The sequence below is a fragment of the Lemur catta genome, chromosome 2 (assembly GCF_020740605.2).
Source record: "Lemur catta isolate mLemCat1 chromosome 2, mLemCat1.pri, whole genome shotgun sequence".
In the NCBI taxonomy this organism is placed as follows: domain Eukaryota; kingdom Metazoa; phylum Chordata; class Mammalia; order Primates; family Lemuridae; genus Lemur; species Lemur catta.
In genome coordinates this window covers 134,655,563-134,683,221 of record NC_059129.1, presented here as the reverse complement: position 1 = coordinate 134,683,221, position 27,659 = coordinate 134,655,563, and the positions used below count along the sequence as shown (strand labels likewise).

Genomic DNA, 27,659 nt, shown 5'->3' with positions numbered 1-27,659 from the left:
CAGACAACATCTTCTGATGGTTTTGTCTAGACAGTGGAATCAGAAGCAACCTGAAATCTCTGGGGACAAAGGCTCAAATTCCTAGCCTATACTTCACTTATTCTATCTTCCTACAAGACTTGGCCTTGCTCAGAGTAAAAGCAATATTATATATCTTTGTTACCCTTAGAAGCAGTACTTATACTTTTTATACTGAGCTCAGAAATGCTCTTCCGGATCCTCCTGCTACAGTTACAAGTATGCTGTGCTAAGCAAGGTGTAAGCACGCTTGGAGCCAAGACAAACCAGACAACCAACTTTCAATCCACTCCCTTCCCCATCCTCAGTGCTCTGCTCAAATCTGGCTCACATCCAACTGGGGCAACATCACTCAGCTGTTAGCAAGTCACCTCGGCTGCCACCAGCTAAAGCAACACATTTCCTAAGCAACTGAGAACCCTGCAGAGCACAGTTCTAGCCTTGCTCAGACTCTTTCTCCCAGCTATGCCTTGGAGTGTGACTCTGGGAGTTCTTTAAAGTCCTTGGGTTAGGACTGGATGAAAGAAAGTATTTCAGAGGACTTGGGAATGCTCACTCACATGCCTTTCGCCATGGTCTCATCAAAAAGACTTCCAAGAATTTCCCCCCAGAAAATTACACAAGTACAGTTATCTGACCTATGCTCAAATGATTACTGGAGTGTCGCCTTATCTCACCAACTTCCATGCAGATTCTGTTTCATACCACAGCCTCGATTTCTTTACAGACGCAACCATGCACAGGAGAAACCCCCTCCCTAAAACCCATCTGTAGCCACGTATCCCCTCAGGCAGCTCCCAAACCACCACAGTTAAGGTCAAGTTCTCCTGCTCCCGTCAGCCAGCCACCCCGAAGCATTACGAACTGAACAGGAGGAGGAAGGGGCAGGGGGCAGATCTCTTTCATGTTTTACCTAGACAGGAGGTGTTCTTTGTCCTTCTAAATCTTTCATGCTTTAGACAGCATTTCAGATATTTGTTTTCCTGAAATACTATTTTCTGAAATCCAGTGCCACAAAAATAAGAGAATTCCCCTAAGACAACAAAGAAAAGTGTTATTTCTGTAGTACTCATGATATTACTCACTCACAAAAGTTTCCTAATTCATAATACTGAAGGCGAGAAGTGTTTTTACTAGATCCCATGCCTCGATTTTCCCCTCATGCATTGTAATATTTTCCCTTACATATTAATTGTCCATCTTTATAATCACCAATAATTACAATTATCTGAATGACAGTTATGTCATTCTATGTTTAATTAAAACCTATGTCCTCTATCACAACAGTCCCCAACCTTTTTGGCACCAGGAACCAGTTTCACGGAAGACAATTTTTCCATGGGCTGGGGTGGGGGATGGTTTCGGGATGATTCAAGCACATTACATTTATTGTGCAGTCAAACCTCTCTGCTCATGATAATCTGTATTTGCAGCCACTCACCAGTGCTGGCATCACTGCCTCAGCTCCACCTCAGATCAGGCATTAGATCCTCATGAGGAGCGCGCAACCTAGATCCCTCGCATGCACAGTTTACAGTGGGGTTCATGCTTCTGTGAGAATCTAATGCCCTGGCTGATCTGACAGGAGGCGGAGCTTATGCAGTGATGGGAGCGATGGGGAGTGGCTGTAAATACAGATGAAGCTTCACTCACTAGCCCACTGCTCACCTCCTGTTGTGTGGCCTGGTTCCTAACAGGCCCTGGACCAGAACTGATCGGCAGCCCGGAGGTTGGGAACTGCAGTTCTGTGATCATCAACAATAATGACAAAAATAAGTGTGCAAATTCTACATCAGCATGCCTCCTTTCCTGGCAGAGACAGACAGGCTAATATGGGTACCATAATATACCCTTCAAGCTTCAAAAACTAAACATATTAAACAGAGAGTTGATGTGGCTATGGCTGCCAGACTTAACCAATAAAAATACAGTACACCCAGTTAAATTTGAGTTTCAGATAAACAACAAATAATAGTTTTAGCATGCTATCACATGGGACATGCTATAAAGTTATTTGCTATTGATCTGAAATTCCAATTGGCCTGTGCATCCTATATTTTATCTAGCAAGCCTAAACATGATCCTTTTAAGAGAAGGCAACAGAGATTCACAAGTCTGGTCACAAAATTACAGATTGGAGTTAAGGACAATAGGAAAGATTAATCATCACATGCTTAACTATGCTTTTCTCGTCAAGAGACAAAAGTCTCTTGCTTTGGACATAATTAGGCAATTTTGAAGGTTCACTAACTCTTGGACCAGTAATGGACCATAATAAATTAATATTCACCTGTTCACTAAAATTATCCTTGAGTTAAAAAAAAATGAATGTGCCTTCCCACTTCACATAGCTTAAGTCACTAAAGAAAAGCCTCCTCACTAGTGCTCTCTGACACAGCACTATGAGGTTTGAGGCTTTAATTTATCTTTCTCACTTTCTCTGCACCTGCTGCTGCTCTCCTTCATGTAGCTCCAATTAGAAAGTTTTAGCCTAGACTTTGAGAAGATTAAAATGATCATCTTCCGAGGAGAAATATGGACTGGGAAAAAGTTGACATTGACCTAATCTTCCTGTGTGTAGCATCATCTGTCTCTAAGGAACGACCAGAATGCAAGATGCTGGGCAAAGGCCTGTCAAAATATCACGAGGGTAGTTTTGTTTTCAGCTCCTTAGGGGAAGTCATTTGGCTGACAGAATATTGATAATACTTTCAAAAACAGATGAAAATACATATGGTCTTCAATTTTTCACAGAAGGGAAAAAGAAATGCAAAGGCCAACCTCAAGAAGTCAATACTAACTACCTCAAATGGTTTTTCTTTTATACATATAAAAATCATAAAATATTACTAAGAGCATATTTAATTCCTACATGCTCTCTATATAGCACTGTGAACTGTAAGATTATTCCTACCTTCTTTTCAAATGTTGACAATTCTAACAGTTCTTTAACTCATTAGAAAAATTGAAAGTCAGAAAAGATTATAGTTTTGTCTAATTATAACTTCTATCCTGATAAATATAGATCTCTACAGAATAAGTTGTGTCCAATCATCTTGGTTTAGTACAGTTATAACCCATCAGATATGCCCTTCTTTAACACACTTATCAGGAACATTAATTATACTTCCGACACAGGGTTCCATCAGTTGCCATTCTCATTAAACTTACATTTCATTTCCTGGAACAATATTAAACTACAAGGGGAAAAATTTAATAGTAAACAGTTAATAACCACATCAGGTTTAGTAATTAGTCTCAGAGAAGACAAGTGTTTTTCAACATAGGGACCATGTAACTAAAAATCTTAATTGTAACCTGGCTGCTAGATCAAGCACAGATTGTATCTTTTAATTTTGCCAATACTAAAGTGAAAGATCTATGATGAAATAACGCAAGTTCCATTTTCACGTTGGTAATAGTGGAATAAAAATAGTACCCAATTGCTGTAGAAATCTGAAAGGACTCAGAACAAATCTCCAAGGTAATCTGGCAAGGTAATTCCTAACCTTTCAGCCTGGAGACAGAAAAAAAGAAAAACAAGAAAGGAAATCTTCAATCCCAAAGCAAACAAGATATAGTTATTAGAACTGAGAGGAAATAATCTAAATGGGAGTATAGGAAATAAGTTCCCACTAGAGAACAAAATTGAAGTTGTAAACAGAGGTTAAAAATTCTTACATAAACCATTTACCAACTAAACAGATGTCCTATCTAAACAGGTATGGCTAGGGCATTTGCTTTTAGCCATCATCATAATTTTCCTGTGACCAGAATTAGGCATTATCTAATTGCACTTTGCTTGAGCTTCCGTGATAAATGCTAGAACTACAGCAACGAGTACAGCATGGTCTCTATGCCCTTAGTGAAGAGGGGTGGGCTGTGCCTCACATCTGTTAGGTGTGAGGTAGGAGTTAGACACAGAGGTTCCAGTCTTGGCTTTGCCTCTAGGAGCGGAGAAACCCTGTCCCTTTACCTCTCTGGACTTGGATAAAGAGGTAGGGATATGTCATGTCTAAGGCCCCTCCTAGATGAAAATAACTGTGATTTTATGATTTTATCTGTGCAGAGAGAGGACTGGACCAAATAAACACCATAATCCTATCCAGATTTTAAATTCTCAGATGAGTTTGTCATGCAAAGAAATTCATAAAGTTGCTATCAGCAAGTCTTTGTAGGATTTTATTTAATTACTCCTGATATTAGAAGGGAAAACATCGCCCTACTTAATGGAAAATTGTTTAAACATGCTTTTAGCAAGTATCATAAAAATAGCCACTTCCCATAAAACTAAAAGCAGCAGCCTGGGGACATAGACTAAGATTAAAGCATTGTCACAACTGAAATAAAGACAATACAAGGAATTAACAAACCAACTGCCAAGTAAACTGATCAGTGACAAAAGATATTCTGTCAACTTTTCTTCATAATATAGTTGGTTAAATGCTTACGCTTCAGAGTCCAATTTCTAGGTTTAGAATCCAACATTACTGGTTGTGTGACCTTGGGCGAGTCACTTCTTCTGTCTCAGTCTTAGTGTCTGTACCCATAAAATAAGAATAATAGTAGTACCAGCCTCTTAAGGTTGATGTAGAGATTAAACAAAGATCATTAAGGTTTTCAGCAAGATGCCTGGTGCGCTATGCTCAAAAACACCAGCTATCGGTATTCTTAAGGTCATTTCTCTGGTTCTTAACAATTTACCCTTATTTTGTTCATTCAACAATTTGGCTTTATAAGTTATTAAGCATTTATTCTGTCCAAGGAACTGGGCCGAAACTTCAGGGAGTACCAGGGTAAACAAGACTCAGCTCCTCTTCTCAACCTCACCTGCCATTTTTGCCTGGCTGGCTCCTCATTCCTAAAAACTCAGTGGAAAGTGTCACTTGTTCCACCAAACGTTTTTGACCTCCACATGGATGGACTGGGACCCTCTATGTGGTTAAATGCTTCTCTTCAATGCTCCCAGCTGTCTTCTCTACCACAATTCTTATTCCACTGTTTTTTAATTGTCTATATATATTCCTCATCTCCCTAACTAGACTATAAATTCCTTAATGACAGATGTTTCCAATTCTTTACATAACACAGAAGCCAGTATATGACCAACATCTAATAAAGCTTCCTGCATGAGTGAATATAATAAATGAATTAATAACATTAATAAAATCTATTGAACTATTCTAATATAATCTATAAGATTAATAAAGTCTATTAAACAGATGAGGGAGATAAATCCATTTACAACCAGAATGAAAGGTATGCTATGGTAATTACAAAAAAGGTACCAGAAAAGATGCTATATGTGCACAATGTACCCAGAAGGAATGCCAGGTGGAAAACTCACCTGGTAGAGGTAACATTTGAGCAGAGCCTTGACTACTGGGAAGAATTAGCCTAACAAAGATGGGACAAGAAGGACAAAAAGTACATGGTACTGATGTAGATGACCATGAAGAACAGAAGTAAGAAAAATGCTATTTAAATATGACTTTGAACAAGAGCCTCTTGGAGTGATAGTAGGAGACGGACTGGAATCAAATCACAAGGGTTTGAATGCCACATCAAGGAATACGCATGTATTCTGTGACTAGACTGAGGGCTTTTAAGCAGAGGCAGGTATATGTATGTACTTTGGGTAGTATGCTCTAGTATTTAATAGTAAACTGAAATATGAATTAAAGTTTGAAAGCTCAAAAGCTGAAAAACCAAAAGGAGAGAAAGACACAAGAAACATTTGAGAAGAAACTTCTCATCTGTTTTTGAGATAAACTAGAAAATGATCGGCACTGTACTTTTTTCAACTACAGCTGTGCAGTATAAAAACTCTAGAAACAGAATGCTTCTACCAGTTACTCAATAACTTTGCAAGCCATTCCATAATGGCAAAGACTGACTTCTTAGAAGAGGGTTGGACTCACAGAAAAGCAACTTTGGTTTCATCAATCATAATTGCTGAGTATCAAAAACAAAGAACAAAGAACCAGAGAGCCCTGGGCCAGGGAGCTGATAGTTCCTCATTGTGTGGAGCTCAGAACCTGCTAGTCAAGTAGTGTGGGTACTGGGGGAGACCCATTCTCACTTCTCACCCAAAGAGTTGCATTTATACACATCTCTAAGATCTCAAAGACTAGCTTTCAGCTGCTCATTCTGGGCAGAGTCACATGAGGACGGAGTGGGCTGGAGGATTGAGCAACTACCAGACCCAGCCCTGGGCTTATGTGCCAAGCTGGAGAGCCTGAATGCCCATTTCACATATCGACCATAAGTTAGTCTTTTAAAATGCAAAACTGGAGGGGGAAAGCATTACAACTAGCACTCTAATTGTGGAAAGAATTCTGCAAACACGTCATGACAGAAGGGAGTACGTGAGCAGAGCTTTAAACTGAGTCCTCCTCCACATTCAGGACTGGTTTAAGGATTCGAACTTATGGAACTTTCCAAACATGGAACTGGAAATTTTGTGCAATCAACCAATTGTACTGATATTTAGGAGTTTATAGTCGTATCAGCCATGCTAGAAGTTATGTCTACCAGTGACAGTCTGGTGTATGTCAACTCTCTGAATAAACTGAATGAAAAAGAACCCTACTGAGGGAAGGTATGAGGGGCTTAAATTACCTTCAATTATCTAAACACTTAAAAATCTAATGATGCAGGCTAATTGGCATAGGTGTGTGTTTGTGTCCATGTTTTAGGTTGCTTCCTAATTTTATCTGCATATCCTGTGGCAAAAATCTTCATTCTTATGTTCTTCTTCAACCTGCCTTCTCTGTACTTAGTTAATAGCAAATGCAACTTCCTCTCTCAAATCTTATTTGAGAAAGCTGAGGAGCAGAAATTAATGCTACTGTCACCTTTTCCCTCAGCAGTGCTTTTACCCTCTGCTTCTGGAATCCAAGAGGCCCAAGGAAATGAGGACTTGGGGGTGAGGCAGACCTGGGATTGAGTATTGCTCCACAGGGTCAGGACATAGCAAAACCCTGGGCACACCGCAGGGTCCTCCTACCTCCATGTCTACATCTTGAAACTGAAATAGAAACACTGTCCCTCTAAAGTTGCAGGAAGAGTGAACGAGATAACACTCATAGACATGCTGGGAAACTGCACATCGGTAGACTACACAGGAGAAAAGCCCTGAGGAGTTGTTTGTTTGTTGTTTTTGATTTTCTAACTTGCTTATTCCAGCTTCAACCTCAGAGCGATGATCAGAACTGCTAGGATATGGCCCAGGTCTCAGTAGTTTTTTAATCATCTGAGTGATTCTGAAATAATCCTTGATTTGAACACACAGCCAGGGTTGAAAACACACCCCTAAGCAGGAGCTTCCATCCCTCTTCCTTCCCCAGGTTCCTTTTTCTCCAGATCACACAGAAATCCCCTCCTTGCCCTCTGTACACCACAGCTTCTCAGTAAACTGCTCACCTCAGCTTCAACCACTCTCCTCTCTGGGATCGTTTCAGTCCACAACACTTAATGCCCCTCACTCTTTATTGATTGACTGATTTTTTACTTATTTGAAGTTTTTTTTAACAGTAGTTTTGTTTTGTTTTTCTGACATAGGAGCTGAGACGTACTAAGTATTTCAAGAAATACTAGCTTCCTGCTTCCTTTTGATTGGAAAAGTTTAACTTCTAAGCACAACAGGGTATTAAAGTTGGTTCCTTGAAGGCAAAATAAACAAATATAGGGAAGTAACGAACGTTCCAGACTCATAGGGAGCTCCCATACTCACCTTCCTCAGTGTACGGTTGTCATTTTCCTTCTGGAGAAGTAATAAAAAATAATGGCTTGCTATGTGCTCGGTATGTTTTAAGCCCTAGGCATCTATAAAATTGTTTAATCCTCACACCATCCAAAAGATGTAGGTCCTATTCTGATTAGCATTTTACAGATGAGTAAACTGAGGCACACAGCAAAACAACTTGCCAGGGATTACAACTAGACAGACCTCAAACCAGGATAGAAACATCAGCTGCCCGGCTCCAAAACCTGTGCTTTAATTACTGTATTACAAAGTTAATTCTGATGATTCATCGTAGTTATGGTCTATAAAGTCACCTCAAATACTGAATTAGCACATATTGGACCATTGCTTCTAGGAGAAAAGAGGGTATAGTTCTTGAGAGCCTTTGGTGACAGCATTTTTGTTAAATTTTCAGTACATAACCTTGTTTCTCATGTGTTTCTGTTTAAAAACACTTTCTTTAATGTATACTATTGATTCATTAACATTGAACTCACAGCCAACAGCATTGTAACTAATACCTGAACGAAGCTTATCCAACAGGTATTTTCTCTGCTAAGACACATCCACCTTGTTGCACTTAGAAACACTAGACAGCACTTCAGCACAATGTTGGGGGCTGTTTTAAACATCAAAATCACCAACAAAAAGTATAAAAATGCAAAAAAAAAAAAACGGCACTAAATAGACTGTAAAAAGGACACTTGTTTACAGTAGGAGAGCTGGAACGATAATGCAGATCATCACCTGGTTCAAGCTCAGCTGGGAACATGCACGTCGGACCACTCAAATTTTTAACCATTCTGTACCTTTCTGCAAAGGATGGAGAAAGCACCTCAAGTATCAATGTGGGGGTTACAAATAAATTTTAACAAATAGGCAAATATGCAAATACAGAATCTGTGAATAATGAGAGCCGACTGTACTTGGAGTGCCCTGCAGAGTCCTTCCTTCTACCTTTATTCCTAAGGGAAGGTGATCTACAAACATCCCACATTCTTCCAATGACATCTAAACCTCCCTTCCTAAATCTCCCTTCCCCCAGCCAAGAGAGAGGCATGAACCATGTCACATTGCTTCCTGCCCACCATTCTTTCAACCAACAGCTTCTCAGGGCTCTCACGTGCCACACTCTGCTAAGGGCTGAGAGAAATACAGTGACAAAGCAGTCATGGTGTCTGCTTGGACCAGAGCACAAGAATTCCTCCTCTGAGAAATCAAAGAGGCATCCAAATGTCCCACAATTTTTTTTCCTATAATTAAAGAAAGTAACTGATTCATGTAACTAAATTGTATCTCATATTGGAATATACATCCTTTCACTCTGAATTGCTTGAAACATTCCAGCAGAAATAAATATAACCATTTGTAAGGTCTTCCAGAAAAGAAAAAGTCAAAGTCACCATAAAGGACCTTTAAAATCAATTATGTTTCTGACATTGTTGCATTATGGAAGTTTTACCCCTTCCCCCAGAAACCATCATTTTAAAATACCTGTGTGATACAAGTAAAATGAATCATCAATGCACCAAGGACTGTTCAAAATTAAGCATTTTTGTAGATCAAGTGGGAAATTGCAGTAGGCAAAAATGCCTTGTGCAAGTTCACATGGATCTAGAACTTCTGAAATTGGGTCCACTGGAAGATAATAGCCGAGGCTGCACTTTTAGTTATCCCCATACCAGAGACACATGCAGAAGATTCAGGCACTAGAGTTTCACCCCTTCATGCCATAAGATTTCCCAGCTGCTACATACAACAGTGCTACATGAACTTCTGAGAATACACAACCATATTTTATATAATCTATTCCCTCAATGAGCTTCTCATTTTGGAACAAGGTAGCCAAATGAATGAATGAATGAACTTAGAAAGCAATTCTATTAAGTGAAAATTTCTTCTGGATTTTAAGTTTCTATCCTTAGAGGCAAGAAAAAAGTCATGTTTTAGGCTTTTAATCCAGTTAATGCCACTTTGAGTTACTGCAGCATATTCTTACACTGGCTTTCCGAGGGTAGGCAGGAACTCTGTTGAGCTCTGTTCCAAATTTCCTTAAAATAACAGATGAAACCAGTCAATAAAGACATAAACCAGAAAAGGTGGAAGGAAAAATCTAAGAAGACACAGATGGAACAACTAAAACAGAAAATAAAAAAGAAATCCTGATACCGGTAAAGAGGCCAAAAACTGCTTAAAGAGAGTTTAAAGCTCCCATTTATTAGAAAATAAAGCTAAGGAAACAAGAAAGTATGAGAATGAACTCAAAATAAAAAAGATCTGCAGTGGAAAGAGGAAGTATGCCAATGCAAAAATGACTGTTTCTAACATCATTTAGTCGCAGGAAACTAAAAGAGAAAATGGTGCTCTGCTTTCAGGGCCTTAGAAGAAATCCCAAGCTGTAAAATGAGTCAAGAAACCAAACTTCCCAGGAAGTAGTGCCAGACATGTGCATATCAGCTGCTGAGGACCCTAAACCTGTCACTGTACGGGAACAGGCAGAATTAGCCCAAGACCGGAGGATGCAGGACAGGAGTGTAATCAAGGAAGGCGGCCCTTAGGGCTGGACAGTTCTGTAGTTTCCAAGCAGGAGGTGAGAATCTGAACAGTAAACTGCGGAGGCCCTTCGCTCCTCTTGGGGTTAACAATATTTGGGAAACTCAAAAAGAACCCATCCAGGCTTTTCGAGGGCTCGTTTGGAAATGCCTAGTCCTGAACATTACTTAACTAACTTTATTAACTGTAAGTGAATGTCTACAATTTTCCCAAGTGTGATACATAGGAAGTCTAGAAAGTAGAAAACTACAGAAAAAAAATAAGTTTACTGTCTTACTAAAGCTGATACATTTAATTAAAGTAAATGTTATGGGAACAAACGAATTTGTCCCTCTAAAAAGGTCAGAAGAGAAACAAAAAAAAAATTTTAGTCTTGTTTGGGATTCTGGGGTTTCTTTTGTATTTTCTGTGTAGCAATTATAGGTGCTTAATAGGTTTACGGTATTAAAATTATCGGTAATATCACTATTGAAATTTTAAGACTATTAAATTATAACTACACCCAAAAAAGCCAAGTGGATTAAAAGATTTTTATTTATGTATAGAATAAACATCTCCAGTCATAATAAGGCATCCAAACAAACTGAGATCAACATTTCATCACCATTATCATCATCATCATCATCACGGATTACCACAAGCACTACCACACCACCATATCACATACAAGTGGGTTGTAAGAAACCCATACCCTTTCTTATTTGACTAAGTCTCTAGAAATTATTACTTTATCAAACTACATAAAATTTTGTCCTTTGGACCGAAATAGTTGTCTTTCTGTCCTTCGTATTTATAATAGGGTCTAAAAATATGTACATAATTTAAAACATTGTTGATTAATATAAAACTTTCCTCATTATTCCTAATACTATTCCACAAGGTACAGAACTCGGCAATTATGGTTTCTTCCCTCATGAGATCAAGAATATCATAAAGGTACTTCCCCTAACCCTTAGCCCACTAAGCCTTCAGATTTCAGAGGACAATATGAGGATGTTTTAAGGAAGGAGTAGCGGACAGCTCACACACGCTTTTTTAAAAAATGACATTATCTATCAATTTATTGGCAGGGTTTAAAATATAAAAACTATTCAATGAATTTGGTGAACTGACTCCTTTTGTATGAAATCCCTTACACTTTCACTTTGGTTGGTTTGTGTTCAAGTGTGGCTGTATTTTGGGGGGATTTATATAGCATTTGGTATATGCATTTTGGTTCTAAACAACTGAAGCCACTCTGTGTTTTCCTTTCTTAGATAAGTAAATTGAGACTTAAAATTAAACTCAAAGACTCCTTTGCTTCTCTCCATTCGAATTAGCCTGGAAGAGAAAGGAACGCACTCGGCATGCTACTCACTCTCCTGGGTTCTTCTAAAGTTACATTAAAAATAATAATGAAGTCACAGGGAGGAGTTAAATGTATTAATTTCATGCTGAGCATAGATTTTAGAAAAATATAATTAAATGTATAATTATAATTAAATATAATTAAAATCCATATGTTTTCTTATGTAAAATTGTTTTCACATAATCAGGGTTTTGACATTTTTAAAATGTATCTGTAAAACAAATGTTTTTTATGATAAGCTGATAACCCAGGCTGTAAACAAACATTGTAGATGATGATAAAGATTTTACTTAAGTTTGGCTTTCAAAGAAAAAAATTTCATGTTATCATCATTTTATCTTTATAGTGAAACTCCTGACCACCTAAATCTGTTCTTCTCTACTGTTTTATAGCTTATGAAAACACGAAAACAAATATTAATATGTAGATAAAATAACAAAAATATCTAATGTTTGTATAGCTCATATACTACTTTCACATATACAATCTCACTTGACAAAATGACTGTTATCTCATCTTTAACGAGAAGCCTGGCATCTTTTAAAGTTTTTCCTGATCTCTACCATTCCTGCCATTGTCAATTTCTTACCCCTGTCTTTAATATCCTTAAAACTCTAAGAAACCGAAATCCTCAACCTGAATTTTCCCAGACTATGAATGTTATAGCCTAAATATATTTGCAAAAGTAAACAACAAACTATAGCCAGGGATCCAAATTAACTGAGTGTGAGAAAGAAGATTAGAATAAGTGGCAATTAGCCTTCAGGAGCTTTCTACCAAACAGGAACAAGCCACATGGAGTAGGTGAAAATGAAATGGAGATTGAAGATGTGATTCCTTTTTCATCTGAAAATACACTCATTCACGAGGCAATATGTGGCTCCGTGGACTATTCTTAGACCAGCACAAAGTGTCAGGTAATCAGGAACAATTTAAATTAATGAAAAAAGTAAGAACAGAAAGGAAAAGGGCTGAAATATTACCTAAGTACAATGAAAGAATTATAGGAAACTTGAAAATTAGCCACTTAAATATCTCTTTGGAGATCGGCCTCTGTTCAAAATTGAGAAATAGTTTTAAATGATCACCAATGGACAAACTAATCATCCTGAATGTGCAGACAGCCAGTATACAAATTACCAGGGCATTGACTTTGATGCAAAAGGTTTGCACATTTGTAGAGTTTTTTGGAGTGATATTTAGCTTTTAAGGATACTGAGTACTAAAACTGAAATAAGTGTGCAGCATTAAATACCTAATTTGAATTTTAAAAACCATGGTAGATATAATTAAGTTTCATCTTTGGTTTTACTCAAAGTTGCTAAGTTGTTTGAACTTTGAAAAGGAACCCAGGTTAAGATGACTCCCAGTTTCCTTCATCATGAAATTTTAGGTAAGACACATCTTACAAAATCACAGCTTGGCTACCAGCAAATTTATTACCTGTTAATAACAATTTGTTGGGACATGTGACAATCTTTCTCACATTATTATATGCCCAGAGCAATTGTATCTATTATATTTGTTCATACATAGGTGTGGCTGCATATTGTGGCCAAGGGAAGAAAGTAATTGTAGTATCTTAATGCTGAATGATGGGAACTTTTACATAGATTGTCTGAACATCCCAGTGGGACATTCAGGTGAACAATCCATATGACAGTCCCATTCTATATATGAAAAAGCTAAGACTCAGAAATAATAAAGCTTAGTCTAACTGACCTAAAGACACCAGCCGAATTTATAAGAGAAAAATAAAATAAAAGACATTCAAAATAGCTTTTTGGTTTGTGTAAATAAAATCACTAGCTACTTGCCTGAATTTTTTGTTTTCTACTTAACGTATAACATTTTATGCTAGTAGTTTTCAAACTTTTTGACCTCAACCCACCATCAGAAATACATTCTACTTTACAATCAGCACACACAAGCAGGTATAATTAAAACAAATTTTCAGGAAACAAAATTTACCCTTACTAAATACCATGCACTCTTATTATTTTCTGTTATATTCTTTTCTGTTTTAGTGTTTTTAAAAAAATGTTTTAGACTCACTAAACTGATTTCATGATCCTCTGGGTCATGACAAGTAGTTTGAAACCACTGCTTTCAGCTCCCAAACTTTTGATAATTACCTAAGAAAACTGAAGTTTCCTAAAAGAGTCTAGTCAATTCTTTCCTTTTTACCCAGAGTTATTCCAACAGAAAAACTGGGAGGGGAAAAATATTAAATAACATATCATCTGTACAAAGCACTTGCATAGATGCTTCTCTTCTTCCCTGGGTATTAAGAGGCAGAATTCTAACGAAAGAGGAAGGATGTTATATGAAGTGAATCACACGGGAAAAATCATTCTAAAACCGAATTTCCACACAGGATCCCATTTATGCAAGTATTTTACTTTATTTTTAAAAGTTCCTTGTCATTTTTTTAGTATGCTAAAAGTATTTAAATATTATTTAATGCAAAAAGTTTAAGATGGGGCATATCATAGTGATACTACTTGCCACTGGGATGATGAACAATTTTGAATCAAATGGAGTCCCCTCTTTAATTGACCAGGCTTCCTTGTAATTATTAGCAAGGCAGTAAATAATCCACCAAGGAGCAGTCTCATTAGTGCCCATTGAAATTCAGTGGCATTAATTTGCAATAAAAGAACTGAAAATTAAATGGGAAAGAAAATAGTTTCTGGAGTCCACCATAAGGTTATGGAATTCAAATCATACCAATACCTTCCTTCACATCCAGGAGTTTAAAAAGTTGTTTGAATTATACTTAATCGCTTTATTGTGTTCTTCCATTTAAAAAAAAAAAAACGGGCAGAAGAAATACTTTTTCTTTTTCCATTTTAACCCTAAATTAAGACAAGTGAAATGAATTCGAAATTTGCCAAATTTTTAAAGTTTTTTTCATTGTTTGTCTTTTAAGTAATAACTCAGTCTGTACCTGCTTAGCTGTGGGATGCTCTAAATTCCTCTAAGAGGGCTTAAGAAGCACGTTTGGATACCCCAAGAATCTGCCCTTCGGTACCCTCTGCAGCTAACCTGCACCTTAGTCCCATTTCTTCTGCTAAAAATATCTCTGGAAATAGAACACTGAAGAGAAGACTGTCCACAGTGTGCAGGGCAGAAGGATCTGGGCAAGAGCAGGAGGCAAATCCGGACACCAGGTACAGTTGGGAAGTGCCTAACTCAGCGCCCAGCCACGTGGGCGCCCTGAAGCCTACCAACCCAACCCAGGATATACCTGTCCTGCAGGTGTTCACCAGAAACGCCCACCTAAGCCCTCTGCAGGCCCATCAGGAAGAGGAAGGAGAAACTGTCAAAGGCAAAAGGGGGGGAAGGGAAAGGAAGAAAGACAATTTCTATTAGAAAAAAATTAAAATCAAGACACAAAACATTCGCCACTGAAGCCACAAAGTGCTCTCCCACCTCCTAGGAGGCGCGAAACCCAGCTGACCTCGCACAACACTGCTAGGCCAGACGTGGAACTAAGCAGGCAAGGGGTTATTTCCAAGCACTCGTGCTTTGCTATGGCATGTTTTAACCTCAGGAGACACCGATAAAATTTCTGCTGTCAGAAGTCACATGCCAGCAATATGCTCCAACACGAACTCAACCAGTTAACTCAGAAATCAGAAACTGGTTGAGACCCACTCAGCTCCTGTATGGCTCTCCTCCGTGTGGCGCTTCAATCCTAAAGCCGGTGAACGTGGGATGGGGAGGACAGGGAAAGCGGGTTAGATAGGAATTGCTTCCCAAAAGTCATCATCACGCTAATAGCCTGCATATTTTCAACCTAAAATTCTAGATGAAGGGAAATTTCGCGAGCACATTAAAAAACAAAATTTTAAAATAATAGTAAACGAAACCCTCCCCAGCTGCGCTAACTCCATCACCTCCAGCTTTAAATACCAAAAAAACGAGACCTTTGCCAGTGACCCAAAGCGCCTCGTGTTTATTTGCTTTGAGGTGTTTTCCCCCTACAAATAACTGCTGCTTTGTACGGTTTTCCAACGTTTGTTTAGTTAGGAAGCACATGAGCTCTCCGATCTGCCTCTCGCACTGACGGTTGGGGGATGGAGAACATTTTTTAAGCTGCCAAGCGACAGAACTTAACTCTCTGAACGTGGGCTCCGCAGATAGCGCCCCGGGCTGGGCCACGCGCCCGCCCCGGGTTCCCCGCGCGCACCCTCGGGTCGCGCGTCCCGCGGCTCCCGCGGCCGGGGCCGGCCCGGGTGTCCCACCGCGCGGGCTGCGGGCTGCGGGCGGCGCGACCCCCGCGCTCGCTGGCCCGCTCGCTCCCTCCCGCCGGGCGCGCGGCTGCCACCCCGACGTGGCGCGGCAGGCGGCGCGGGCGCGGGTACCTGAAGAACGCCGGCGGGCCGGCCTCCCGCACCGCGTAGCCGCTCGGCTCGTTCTCCAGGTAATAGGGCACCTGCTGGCCGTGGGGCTGCAGGAACGGCGAGAGCTGCGGCGGCGTCTGCAGCAGCACCAGCGGGCTCGGAGACACGCTGCTGAGCGGGGGGAAGCCCCCCAGGCCGTTGGCGCCGAACGGAGGCGCCTCGGACCCGGGGCCGTAGGCGAGGCCGGGCTGGCCGTAGACTGGCGCGGAGGCGGCGGCCGTGGCGTTGAACTCGTACGCGGCGCCCTCGGGGTAGTTGTACACGGCTGGCTTGCTGCTGTCCACGTACACCTCGCCCAGGGGCCGCTCCAGGGGGATCTTGAGCTGCGGGCGGTTCAGGGGCTCCAGCTCGTTCCCTTGGATCTGGTGCAGCATGGCCATTCCGGACGCTTTGGTGTGGAGGGTCATAGTCATGGTCAGCGGCCGCGGGCAAGGCGCTCACCGTCTCCCCGCGCGGCAGAGGGCTCAGCAGCCGACGGGCCACCTGGAAAAAGAGCACAGCCCGCGGTTAGAGGCGGCGCGGCGCATGTCCCGCCACGATGCGAGCGCTGGCCCGGCCCTGCCCGGGAGCCGCCGGTCCGTGGACCGGGCGGCCAGACTCGAGCAAGTGCAGTCCGGGGCGAACGCGCTCGCCAACTCTCGGACTCCCGGGCCTCCAACTTTAAGTACTGGTCTCCCGAGCTCATATGCATTACAAAGGTGCTGGAAGCCCGCCAGGGACTGTTGCCTTGCTCTGACATTGGTTTAAACATCAGTCCAGGCACAACTCGTTTTTGGAGCGATCCCAAAGAGCAGCTTCCCTGAACTTTACTTTACTTGTCGTCGCTGCTGGATGGAGGCTGAATTTCACTGCAGGAGGGCGGGGGCGCACAAGGATCTCCTAAAGGTGGCCCGGGGAAGACTGGGCTTAAAATAAACGCGCAAGACTAATCCAGGGGCCAGCTTTCTCTAATGCGCTGCCTTATGTGACCCGTGCCAGACTCCAATCTATCTCTGTTTGTCTCTCTTTCTGTTTGATTCACTCTCCTTGTTGGCTAGAAATATGTAGTGTGTACATAAAATGACCCTGGGGAGGACTACTCTGTAACTGAGATACGGCAGATAGAATGGGGTGTGCGGTTGCATATGCAGCCAACCACAGACAGCTATATTTAGCTGCTGCAGGGACTGATAGGAGGCATCTGAGGGTGAAGGGGGCGGAGATTTAAGGTGTACATATAGAAAGAGCTGCATTTTGCCATCAGGAGAATGCTGCGGGACCTCAGTGTCCTCATCTGCAAAATGCTCCCAAAGTGGACCCTTCCAGCCACAACCTTCTGAGGTTCTCCCAGTCCGACTCGTGTGTTTATGTTGGACCATGGTACTGTACTTGCTCCCATTAGGAATTCTCATGTGAACGATGATTCAGAAAAACCTTCGGTTAGGGCGCACATGGGTGTTCATGCCTTCCACAGGTTATGCAACCAAAACTTCAGAAACTGAATATGAAATGTGACCTTTTCATACAAAACATAACCTCAGGTCATTATCTAAAGCTTTGACAATTATGTTACATTGCCTGTCTAACCAACAAATTTAAAAAATGCATTTCTGCATTTCTGTTCTTTAGTTCTACAACTGGACCTTCTCGGTTCACTTGGGCTAGGAATATGCAGAATAAAATATCCAGATGAAAGATAAATAGGAAAAAGTTTTGAGCTGAAATTAAAAACTAAGCATGCATACACACACACACCTATTGAGACAAAAGATATGTTAAATATATCATGCATCCATAATCTTGGATAGTTTATACTTTTTAATAAACTTCCTTTGCTCTAGCCTAATAGACTCTGATACAGCCACTAATATTTTGCTTTAATTGCTATCCCAAACACCCAATAGAGTATCTGACAAAATGTTCATGGTATATATAAATGCCAATGTTGCTGTTACTAATAGTTACAGTTTCAAATATTTCATACTGGTAGGTATACATTTTATCTAATTCTTATAAAAACAGAATATTTTGGACCATACATAGATGCAGCTGATTTAATATGAAGCCAAAATTGAGTTTAGCATTAATAGCTGTAGATTGTAAGTAAAGAAAGGGTTAAAAACACATTAGGTGAATCTCAGATATTTCTCTTTATGGCCAGCAATCATTATTTTCCAAAGCAATTTTTTATAGATGATTTAGTATCTGTAAATCACACTTTCAATTTTCAAATGCCTTTCTGAAACACATGCAAAAGCACTTCATAGGGTTCTTAAAAAATCTAAACCTATCAATTTGTATACAAATGGCACAAAGACTCCAAGTCCTGAAAGAAAAAGAAGACACATGCACACCCCCATGGAGAACAGCAATCCTCATCTCCCTGCTAGGATACAGACATTGGCCAGAAAGGTAAGTTGCTTTCTCAAAATGCTAAAGCTACAGAGAGAGAAATCAAAACAATCCTACCCTGCTGGATCAAGAGCGTCTTTCCAGAAATGTTCCATGGGCTTGTAGAAGTCGAGGGCCGAGATAGTGAGAAGGAAGGAAGGAATGTACTCACATGTGCGAGTGGCTGGTGTGTGAGAGAGGCAGAGAGCGTGTGTGGATGTGTTTGTGTGTGGAATGGCAGGGATTCGGGAAGCAGCCAGTAGGCAGGGCACTTGGCAGCCCCTCCCGGCAGACACAGCAGCTGGGCTGCTGCACAGCGCTGGATGAATGGCAGTAGGGAGTGAGGGAGACTCTGCTGTCTGCTCATGGAGAGCAGTGTGGCACAGCCAGAGACAGCACTACGGGGGAAAAGAAACTCCAGCCCCTATGCTCCTTCCTTTGGGAGCCTACAGAGTGCCCCATGCTTTCTGCTGCCATCCTAAGCAAGAGGAAAAACAGGCTTGCTGTAAATCATACTCTTACGGCTAAAATAGAATGCCAGTCAAAAGTGTATGGATATCAAGTTTACAAAATGTGACATGAGTGGTTTTTCCTCAAGAATATAATTTAACAATAAAAGCCTTCTGGGATACATGTGGATCAAATGCCTTGCTGGCCCCAGCCCTCAGTCTCTGAACAGACACACTATTGCCATGCCTCCGATTGCACCAGGAAACCAGACTTTGGAATAAATGTTTTGGCATTCTAGGGATGTGTTTCCAGCTGAAATGTAATACTCCTCCACCTCGTTAACCAAACCCACAAACCTTTCCACGAATAGCTCAGTTGACTGCTTTCTGTAAACACGTGAAAAAAAATATTATTAAAAGCCTAGAGTATGAAGATAAGACAAAGGTGGGTACCTTTGTTTTACACTGATTTTAGGCTAACAGGTTGTACTGGCATTGATCACAGGGAGAGGGCTCTCATTTCCCAATGGTGCCCACATGGATCCACCTGGTCCTTAACTTTTTCTCATGGTCCTGATGTACCATGATAACGTGCCCCTAGTGTGCCTGTGCCCAGGGTCCCAGGACACAGGACAGCTAGTGGAGCCTTTGTTGCCAGACATTAGTCACTGTCTTGGGTATTAAATGACTCTAATCACAATGCCAGGAGTGGCCAGTCTCTGGCCCTGGACACGATGCAGTCACTGAGAGATTTGTGAGTGGCTCTAGAAACCAGCACAAAGAAAGAAGTAGAAAGTTATAAAAATGTTAATGATGCCATAATGCAAATATATATTTTTAGACACTGAAGGACGCAAAATATTGCAGTACTGGAACACAGAAGAGTTCCCTCCATAATCAGCAATGACAATAAATATTGGATATAAATAAATATTGAAAAGAAAGACTGTCACCCTTTGTTGTTGACTGTGGTGAGTGGCTCCTCCTGCAGGTCAACAACAACCACCCACATACTAGGCAGGTCCAAAGTAAAGCAAGAATATGGAAGGAGGGAGGAAAGGAAAGGAGAAGAGAAGAGAGAAAGAAGGAGGAAGAAAAAGGAGGAAGGGAGAAAGGAAAGGGAATCTGCAAATGTTCACCTTTAACATAAGAAGGATAAGAAGCTTAGCTATCTCCTCGTAGACTTTGATTATTCAGAGACTTACAAAGTTAGTCCAAGATATCCAGTAAAGGCAGTTTTCTTGACCACTTTTTCTCCAGGATTCTCTTTCAAACTCTTCTTGGTGAGATTCGTAACCCCAGGCCTGGTGATCGTGGGTAGGACAGCTTACTGCACTATGGTGATTTTCCTCGGCTGCCTCTGACAACAGCTTCCCCCTGGGGACCCCAGCTCTACCTTCTTCTCTGCCTACACTCTCATGCTGGATGCACACACCTTCAGCCATGACCTGCTGACTCTCCCAGGTGAAGAAGGGTAAAGATTTGTCTAGCTCTACCGCCCTGCCAAGTTTATCTCCAGACCCACTTTTCCAACAGTCTCCTGGACATCACTGGCCTGTGCAAATATGAATCATCATTCTCTCTCCCCCAAATGTGGTGTTCCTCCCAACTTCCCTCTGTCTGTAGACACCATCACTGTCCCTCCAAGCACCCAGATTAAAATCTCAGTCTTTTTTGAGGGCTGACTTTTGCTTGCCTTTTTTACCTGATCAAGAAGCAGTTCCTGAGCCTTCTAGCTCTGCAATCTCTCTCTTTCCCTTGCATTTCTGTTGCCCCTTTCAGCCCCTGTCATCATCTCGCCTGTCCTAAGAGCCCCTAAGGGCCTCTCTGCCTCTTCCCTCCTCCACATCATCCTAGACCCTGCTGCCTGTTTATTTTTTCTTGGTTTTCTGCTTTTCAGGATCCATTTTGTCATGAACCAGCTCTGCCTTTAACCTAGATCATTGCTTCCCCAGGAGTTCAGGGCATCCTCTCTGCCCATAACTGTCCTTCCTAGTCCATTTCCTCCAACTGTAGCTTCTGCTTCAACCAAACAAAAACTTGATACTCCAAGAACTCAAAGCTTTTATGATGACTCAAAGCTTTTCTTTTTTTCTGCCAAGAACCCCCATTTTCCTGGTTTGTCAGGGGTAGGCATAACTTTTTTTATAGGTCCAGCCCAAATGCCACCACATCCATAAGGCCTTCTTTTATTCCTTATTCTAAGAGAATCAGGACTCCCCTGAATTCTCATGGTAGGACTCATCATTTATCACATTCTTCCTGAATTAGAGTTATTTATATATTTTTTATCTCCTCATCCTGCTCAGAAGCTCTGTGAAGGCAAGGTCTGGCTAGAGTTATCTGGGAATTCTGAGTGCCTTGCACTGTGCCTGGACATATTAGGTCACCAAATATTGGCTAATTTATTGATCCAGATACTTAAAAGGACAAAATAGTATTACATCTGCCTGGATAACCATCTATCTCTAAAAGTTACATTTCCATGGGACATTCTACCACTTCCAAAAATGCTTTTGCTAGATTATCTTTGTATCTTCATGCCGACTGAGGCCATAAAGTGAAAATTCTAATTCGTACAATCTCAAGGCTTAAGCCTGCAATTCTTGGCAGCATGATTCACAAGAGAGCTCTGAATTTTTAGTTCGTAAGCAGATAATACTATGACCAAACATAGCTTCATCTCTAGCTCCCTTAAAAGCTTTTTACATTACAAAAACATTATTCCTCCAACAGAAACATGAAAGAAAATAAATGTGGAAATATCTGCATAATGGCTTATACTACTAAAAAATGGTTCCTTTGCTCTGAGACATGAAAGTTTAGCTATGTCCAAACTGATCATTATACTGATAATAAATGTTCTCTTTGGGAGCTCATTTTTGAGCACTTATTTGATACCATCAATTTTCCTCAAAAGTGTAAGTTTCTGCTCATTTTAAAAATAATTTGGTCATTTGTTTTAAGGTTTTTTGATTAACTCCTAGACTTTTTTCACTTGGCCCTGAGTTTTTGGTTTTCAAGGCGAAATTTAAATATAGGGAAGTACACATATCTTAAGTTTATAGTTTGTTGAGTTTGGATAGATGGATATGCCCCTATAGCAACCATCCCAGTGAAAGTACAGGGTATTTCCATCAGCCCAGAAAGTTGTCTTCATTCCCCATTCTAGTCAACACCAACCCCTATAAGCAACCATTGTACTGATTTCTCTCACCATAGATTTATTCTGCCATGGACCATGATCTGGAACAGGTGGTAAGATAAACCTATGGTATCTCTATTTGGACCACGGTCTCTTACAAACTGGAACATACACAACACATTTCTTACCAATGGCACAACCAGTCAGGTGTTGGGCACACAGCTTTATGGGGCATCAGGGTAAAGAGCTGTCCTCTTCTCAGTCAGACCCTTCTCCCTGGGATTTGGACCTTCAAGGCCACAGAATTATACTAACACTCTAGTCATGATCTTTTTAAGTATAACAGGCTTTTAACATTATCAAATCCTGCCTAATTCTGCAAGGGCACAAACTAGCAAGACACCAACTAGAACCAATATGCTTAACATGTTTCTAAACAGCTTTTTCTTGCTCATTCCACTTCAAAGGAAAAAAGACACAAATTGTAAACCAAGAATCAAGCCAAAGACCGTGACTCTTACAAGCCCTGTGAACTAAGATGCCATTTTCTGGCTTCCTACCCAGGACTTGATGAAGATAGTTTGAATTTTTGGTTGTCAACCAGAATGGCTACTCTTTATTAGAATCAGTGAATGATTTGGACTTAATTTGCCAGGTTAATAGAATGTCATAACTTTCATCTCACATTACCTTAGAAAATTTATTTTTAATAACATTTTAGGATCTTTTTGTATAATTTACCTGTATTGCATGTAATAGAAGACAATTTAGAAAGTACTTTCACTGTAAGTGCCATGAGTGGTATAAGAATTCCAATTATTCCAGTTATTATTACACTGTGTCCCTCTTCCTTCCTTTATCTGTTGTTTACTTGAGGAATCTCATTGCCAGCTTAGGGCATGATTTCTCTGTGAAGAGCAATGTCCAGATTGTGCCTAAATTCACTTAGATTGAGATAGTCTTATCTAATGTTAAGGAGGGCCTTTACACACACACACACACACACATACTCACACACACATAATCAAATAAGAACCATCCCCAATTTAGAGCCAGCCTTAGCCAAATTTTTTTAAGGAGATTTGTACATTTTGAGCCTTTTCAGATCTTTCTTCCTATTTTGTTACCACGGCTCCCTCTCACTCTCCCTAAGCACCTAGGACTCCCATGTGCTCCTCCCCACCAACTCCCTCGAGTACAATCACATCGTGTTGAGGGAGTGATGCCTTCGGAAGTATGCCATTGAATGACTCGTTCATTCAATTCACTCAAGAAATATTGATTAGCTATATTTGCCAGGACCATTTCTAAGTGTCGGGACCAGTCTTAGTCCCATAACAAAACATCCTAGACTGAGTGGCTTAAATGACAGTGTGGGAGATTGGGAGTGTGAGATAAGGTGGGAAGTGCCAGTATGGTCAGGTATGGTGAGGACCCTCTTCCTGACTTGCAGATGGCTGCCTTCTCAGTGTGTCCTCACATGGCAATGAGGACATGGGGGGGGGGGGGGAAGAGCAAAGAAAGAGAGGATGATCTCTTCCTTTTGTTGTAAGGCCACGGTCCTATCAGAGCAGGGCCCTACCCTTCTGAACTCAGTTAACCTTAATTACCTCCTAAGAAGCATGTCTCCAGATACAGTCACACTGAGGGTTAGGGCTTTAACATGTGAATTGCAAGGAAGAGGACATAATTCAGTCAATGGTAGGCACCCCAAAATAAACAAAACAAAAATCTCTGTCCTCACAGAGCTTGCTTCTAGGGTGTTCACATTTAGTCCTATTAATATTTTAATGGCCTCTCCTACTCAGATCAACTGAGAGCTCCTCTTCCTCCACCTGCCCTCAGGTGTTTGTGCTCCTCTTCATGAGCCTCTAGACCTTCTTCTCCCCTCTACATACCTTGCCCTTGATGATCACAACCACTCCCTGGGGTTTAAGCATCATCTGTACAATGAAGACTTCAAAATAGAAATCTCCAGCCAACATCTCTTTCCTGACTAGGAGATCCACGTTTCCAGATACCTATTAGACATTTTTACTTGCATGTTTATTCATTCAAGAAATATTTACTGAACACCTACTATGTACTAGCAACTTGAAGCTCAATTTGTCCAAAATTAACTTCTTATCTTCTGCCCAGACCTTTCTCTCCCTTCTGTTTCCTAACTTAGCAACTACTGTTGGCAGGTGTACAAGACAAAAATATCCAGCCCGAAGCCTTGAGCTTTTTTCTCAATCTCTATATTTGATCTATTGTAGATTTTTATTTCTGCCTCCTTGATTTCTTTTGTGTCCCCATCCCTTTTCTCATCCTCATTATTATTTTCAGGACACCAACTTTTCCCCGAAGATCACTGCCTCCAACCTTTTGCTTTCACTATCCATTCACTGCACTGCAGGAAGAGTCACTTGTCTCAAGAGCAAAGGAACTTGAATTATTATCCTCATTTCTCAAGATTCCCCACCTTCCTCCACAGGTAATGTGCTCCTCCCATACTGCATTTCTTTCAAATTCCTCAAACCCTCTGCACTCTCTCTGGGTCTAAATATTCACATATGCAATTACTCTACCTGAAATCTTCATCCTACCCCTATTCATCTGACTTACTCCGACTCATCCTTCAAGTCTCCCTTGAGACATCACAGCCCCCAGGAAGTCTTCCCTGATTTCCTGTTAGGTGCCTCTCCTATGAATGCTCATACCTCCCTAAACATTCCCATTATAGCTTTTATCACACGATTGGATTTTTTATTTACTTCTTTGCTTCTCCGCACTGGCCTGTAAATTCAAAAAGGGCACACAAGGGACTGTGTTTTTCAAAGTCACAAATCCATTGTCTGGTACAATGCCTGATGCCCAGTTGGCCCCCAACAAATACTATTTGAACAATGAATGTTTAAACTCCTCCCAGACATCCTATTTTCATTGTTAACGCACTTCCCCAATGACTTACCTCAAAATGAGTAGCTATACTAACTGGAATTTAGAACCAAAACATGGAGGAGAATTTGGAAGCAGATTCGTATTTTCTAGAACAACTCACATTTCTTATCACATACTAGACTATTAGAACTGATGGGTTTTTTTATAAGTTCTTGAGTTCGAACTCTTCGTTGTACTTATAAAAAAGGCACAGGAAACTTGCAGAAAGGCATGCAGCGAGGGGAACTAGACTAGAATTTGGGTCTCCAAACTTAGGAGGCATCATTCTTTCTCCCCTACTCGTAGTCACTCTGTAGACACTGAATTCTTTCTTCTTTTAGTGTGAGCCATGCTCAGTGTAAATCAAATTAAGACAAAATCTTGGTGGCTCAATGAACTATTCTTAAAGTCTTAAAAATCCCTAAGTCTTTGGAAAACACAAGACTGCTTCCACATTCCAAAATTATTGGTAAAGAAATAGGGAGAAGAGTTTGAGAGCAGAAGTTAAAAACATTGAAACAACTTGTGTTCAGAGATATGACTTGCCTTTTGAACATGAAGAAATGAGTAATTCACCTTCTATTCATTCCTCCTAAGAAAAGAGTTCATTTAGGTCTTACTCTCATATCCATATAATTTGAATTGAGCTTGAGCTTTTTAGCTAAAGAAAAAACATAAATCCTGTATCTGTTAAATTGTACAAACTTACAAATATAATACCTGTAACTGAAAACAAACCTACTTGTTTTACTTAGTATTTGATACATTTCAATTTCTAAGAGAATCTAAGTTGAAAGACATTAAAATTCCTTCCCATTTTGCTATCATACTCATCAAGGAAACCACTTGAGGATCAAAAAGTGCTAGCCTTCCTAAAAATAAGCCTCTTAAAAGAATTGGAAAGATTATTGGGAATACCATAAACATTCAAAGATTCAGAAGAATTTAGTGATGAACTTTTGGTTGATTCTTGAATAAAGACATTACTTTTAGTGATACTTGTACCATAAATCCAGAGGGGAAAAAATAATTCTACAAACTTTTATACAAAATGCTAATAAATGGCTAATTGTACAAATTGTGAGTCTGTTCCCTTGTCTTCACTGTGCCTTTCTTATCAATCTCCTGTCCTTAATTCATATCTGCTTCTTCCTTATCATGCTGTCATCCAGCCTGTCTCTGCTCTGAGGTCTTTCCAGGGCAGTCGTAGTCAATCCCTACCCAACATGGGGCACCCCATTGAAACCCAGAATTTTAATCAAAACTCACAGTAGAAAAAAATACCTGGCCAACCAATGTGCTCTCTCTTACATGTATGTCCTCAGCTCCCTCCGCCTCCCTTTCCGACAGGCTCGGTCACTGACATCCCCTTCCTCAACACACCCTTCTCAGGCCTCATTTTTTGCTGTGGTGCCCAGAGTACAAGTGGTACAACTGTCCCTCCCCCTAACCCCCCTTCCTCTCAACATTCCAGTCTATTCAAGGTCTTAATTTCGGACTGCAGTTTATAGGAACATATCTGATTGAGCTCATTTCCATTCCTATCTCACATGGAGGTATTTGAACTTTAAAAAAGGAAATCTTATTAAACAAAAGAAATCCCTACTTTTGTAGAACTGTGAAAAGACAAAAAAAGAAAACACAGGGCCTGGGAAGAGGTATCTTTATGCAAAGCATATCTTACTCATTGCTTTCTCAAAAGGCTTGAACATTCGAAACGAGAATTATCTGTATCAAATCATCCCTTGGTTAGCTCCTAGACTTCCTGAGTAAGTTCTTCACATCTCACTAAGGATGTGCCCCTCTTACCCTCACAGGGATCATCTTTGTTCGTGTGTAAGCGATTAATAGTGTATAATAAACAAGCACAAGCAGTGCTTGCTGGTAGAGTTATGGCTTTCATAGAACACGTTCCACAGCAGTCAAATCAGAGGGAGTAATGATTGTCCCAAAGGAAAACTGAGGGTGAGAGTATTTCAAACATCAGGAATTTAATCACTTGCTACTTGCAATGCTAGAGACAGAAAACATGAAAAGCAATAAGTCCTTTTCTAAGTGCTAGTGTAAAATACTCAAAAGTTTTAGTCTAACCATCCCATTTCCATTGGCTTTTCTTTTATGCAAAATGTGACCTTTGATTCCTTCTGACATGATAATTTTGCTTTTTCAGAATGGGCATCAAAACAGCAACTAAACATAGTTCTTGCTCAATCAGTCTGGACATGCTTATTCTTGAAAATAATTGCTACATTCATTCAGATGAATGTTTCCCAATCAGCCTAAATTCACCCTTCACTATATACTTAACAAACTCTCCCTGCTCTGCCCAGCAGATCCGCAGACTCTTCTAGGTAATCTAGCACTAACTAAGCGGTCAGTAACACTTGGGACCCCAGAGATATACTCTTCACTTTGCTTAAAGGAATTTCAGTAGAAACTCTGAACCACGACCTCAGCAGTCCGAGCCTGCACTCCTTTCAGATCGCATTCACAATGGCTATGACAGCATTGTGTATATTCTTGACAGATTTGCTCCATATTGCCCCAATCTATATGTGGGGAGGAAGGAGATTGGAAAAGAGAACCAATTACCTTAGCCTCTCTGGGAGCTGGACTGATGATGAAGCTTATTTCTGTGCAGTCTGTACTACTGCAATATGAACATGACCGTCAATTTTGGAGACTTTTCTTTCAGCTT

General features: G+C 40.6%; 1 protein-coding gene across 3 annotated transcripts in view; it reads right to left on the bottom strand.

Moving 5' to 3' along the window:
* Positions 1–27,659, bottom strand: part of ESR1 (estrogen receptor 1) — a 343,123-nt gene that overhangs the window by 218,622 nt on the left and 96,842 nt on the right. For 2 of the 3 annotated variants that reach the window (XM_045544588.1, XM_045544590.1), the window contains exons 1-2: positions 18,524–19,903; positions 16,037–16,558 (exon numbers count right to left, since the gene is read on the bottom strand). In XM_045544588.1, the coding sequence (XP_045400544.1) occupies positions 16,037–16,488 (452 nt within the window). In that variant the 5' untranslated portion in view covers positions 16,489–16,558; positions 18,524–19,903. Of the gene's footprint in view, positions 1–16,036; positions 16,559–18,523; positions 19,904–27,659 lie in introns of those variants that run through there. The other variant, XM_045544589.1, reaches the window with a different exon arrangement.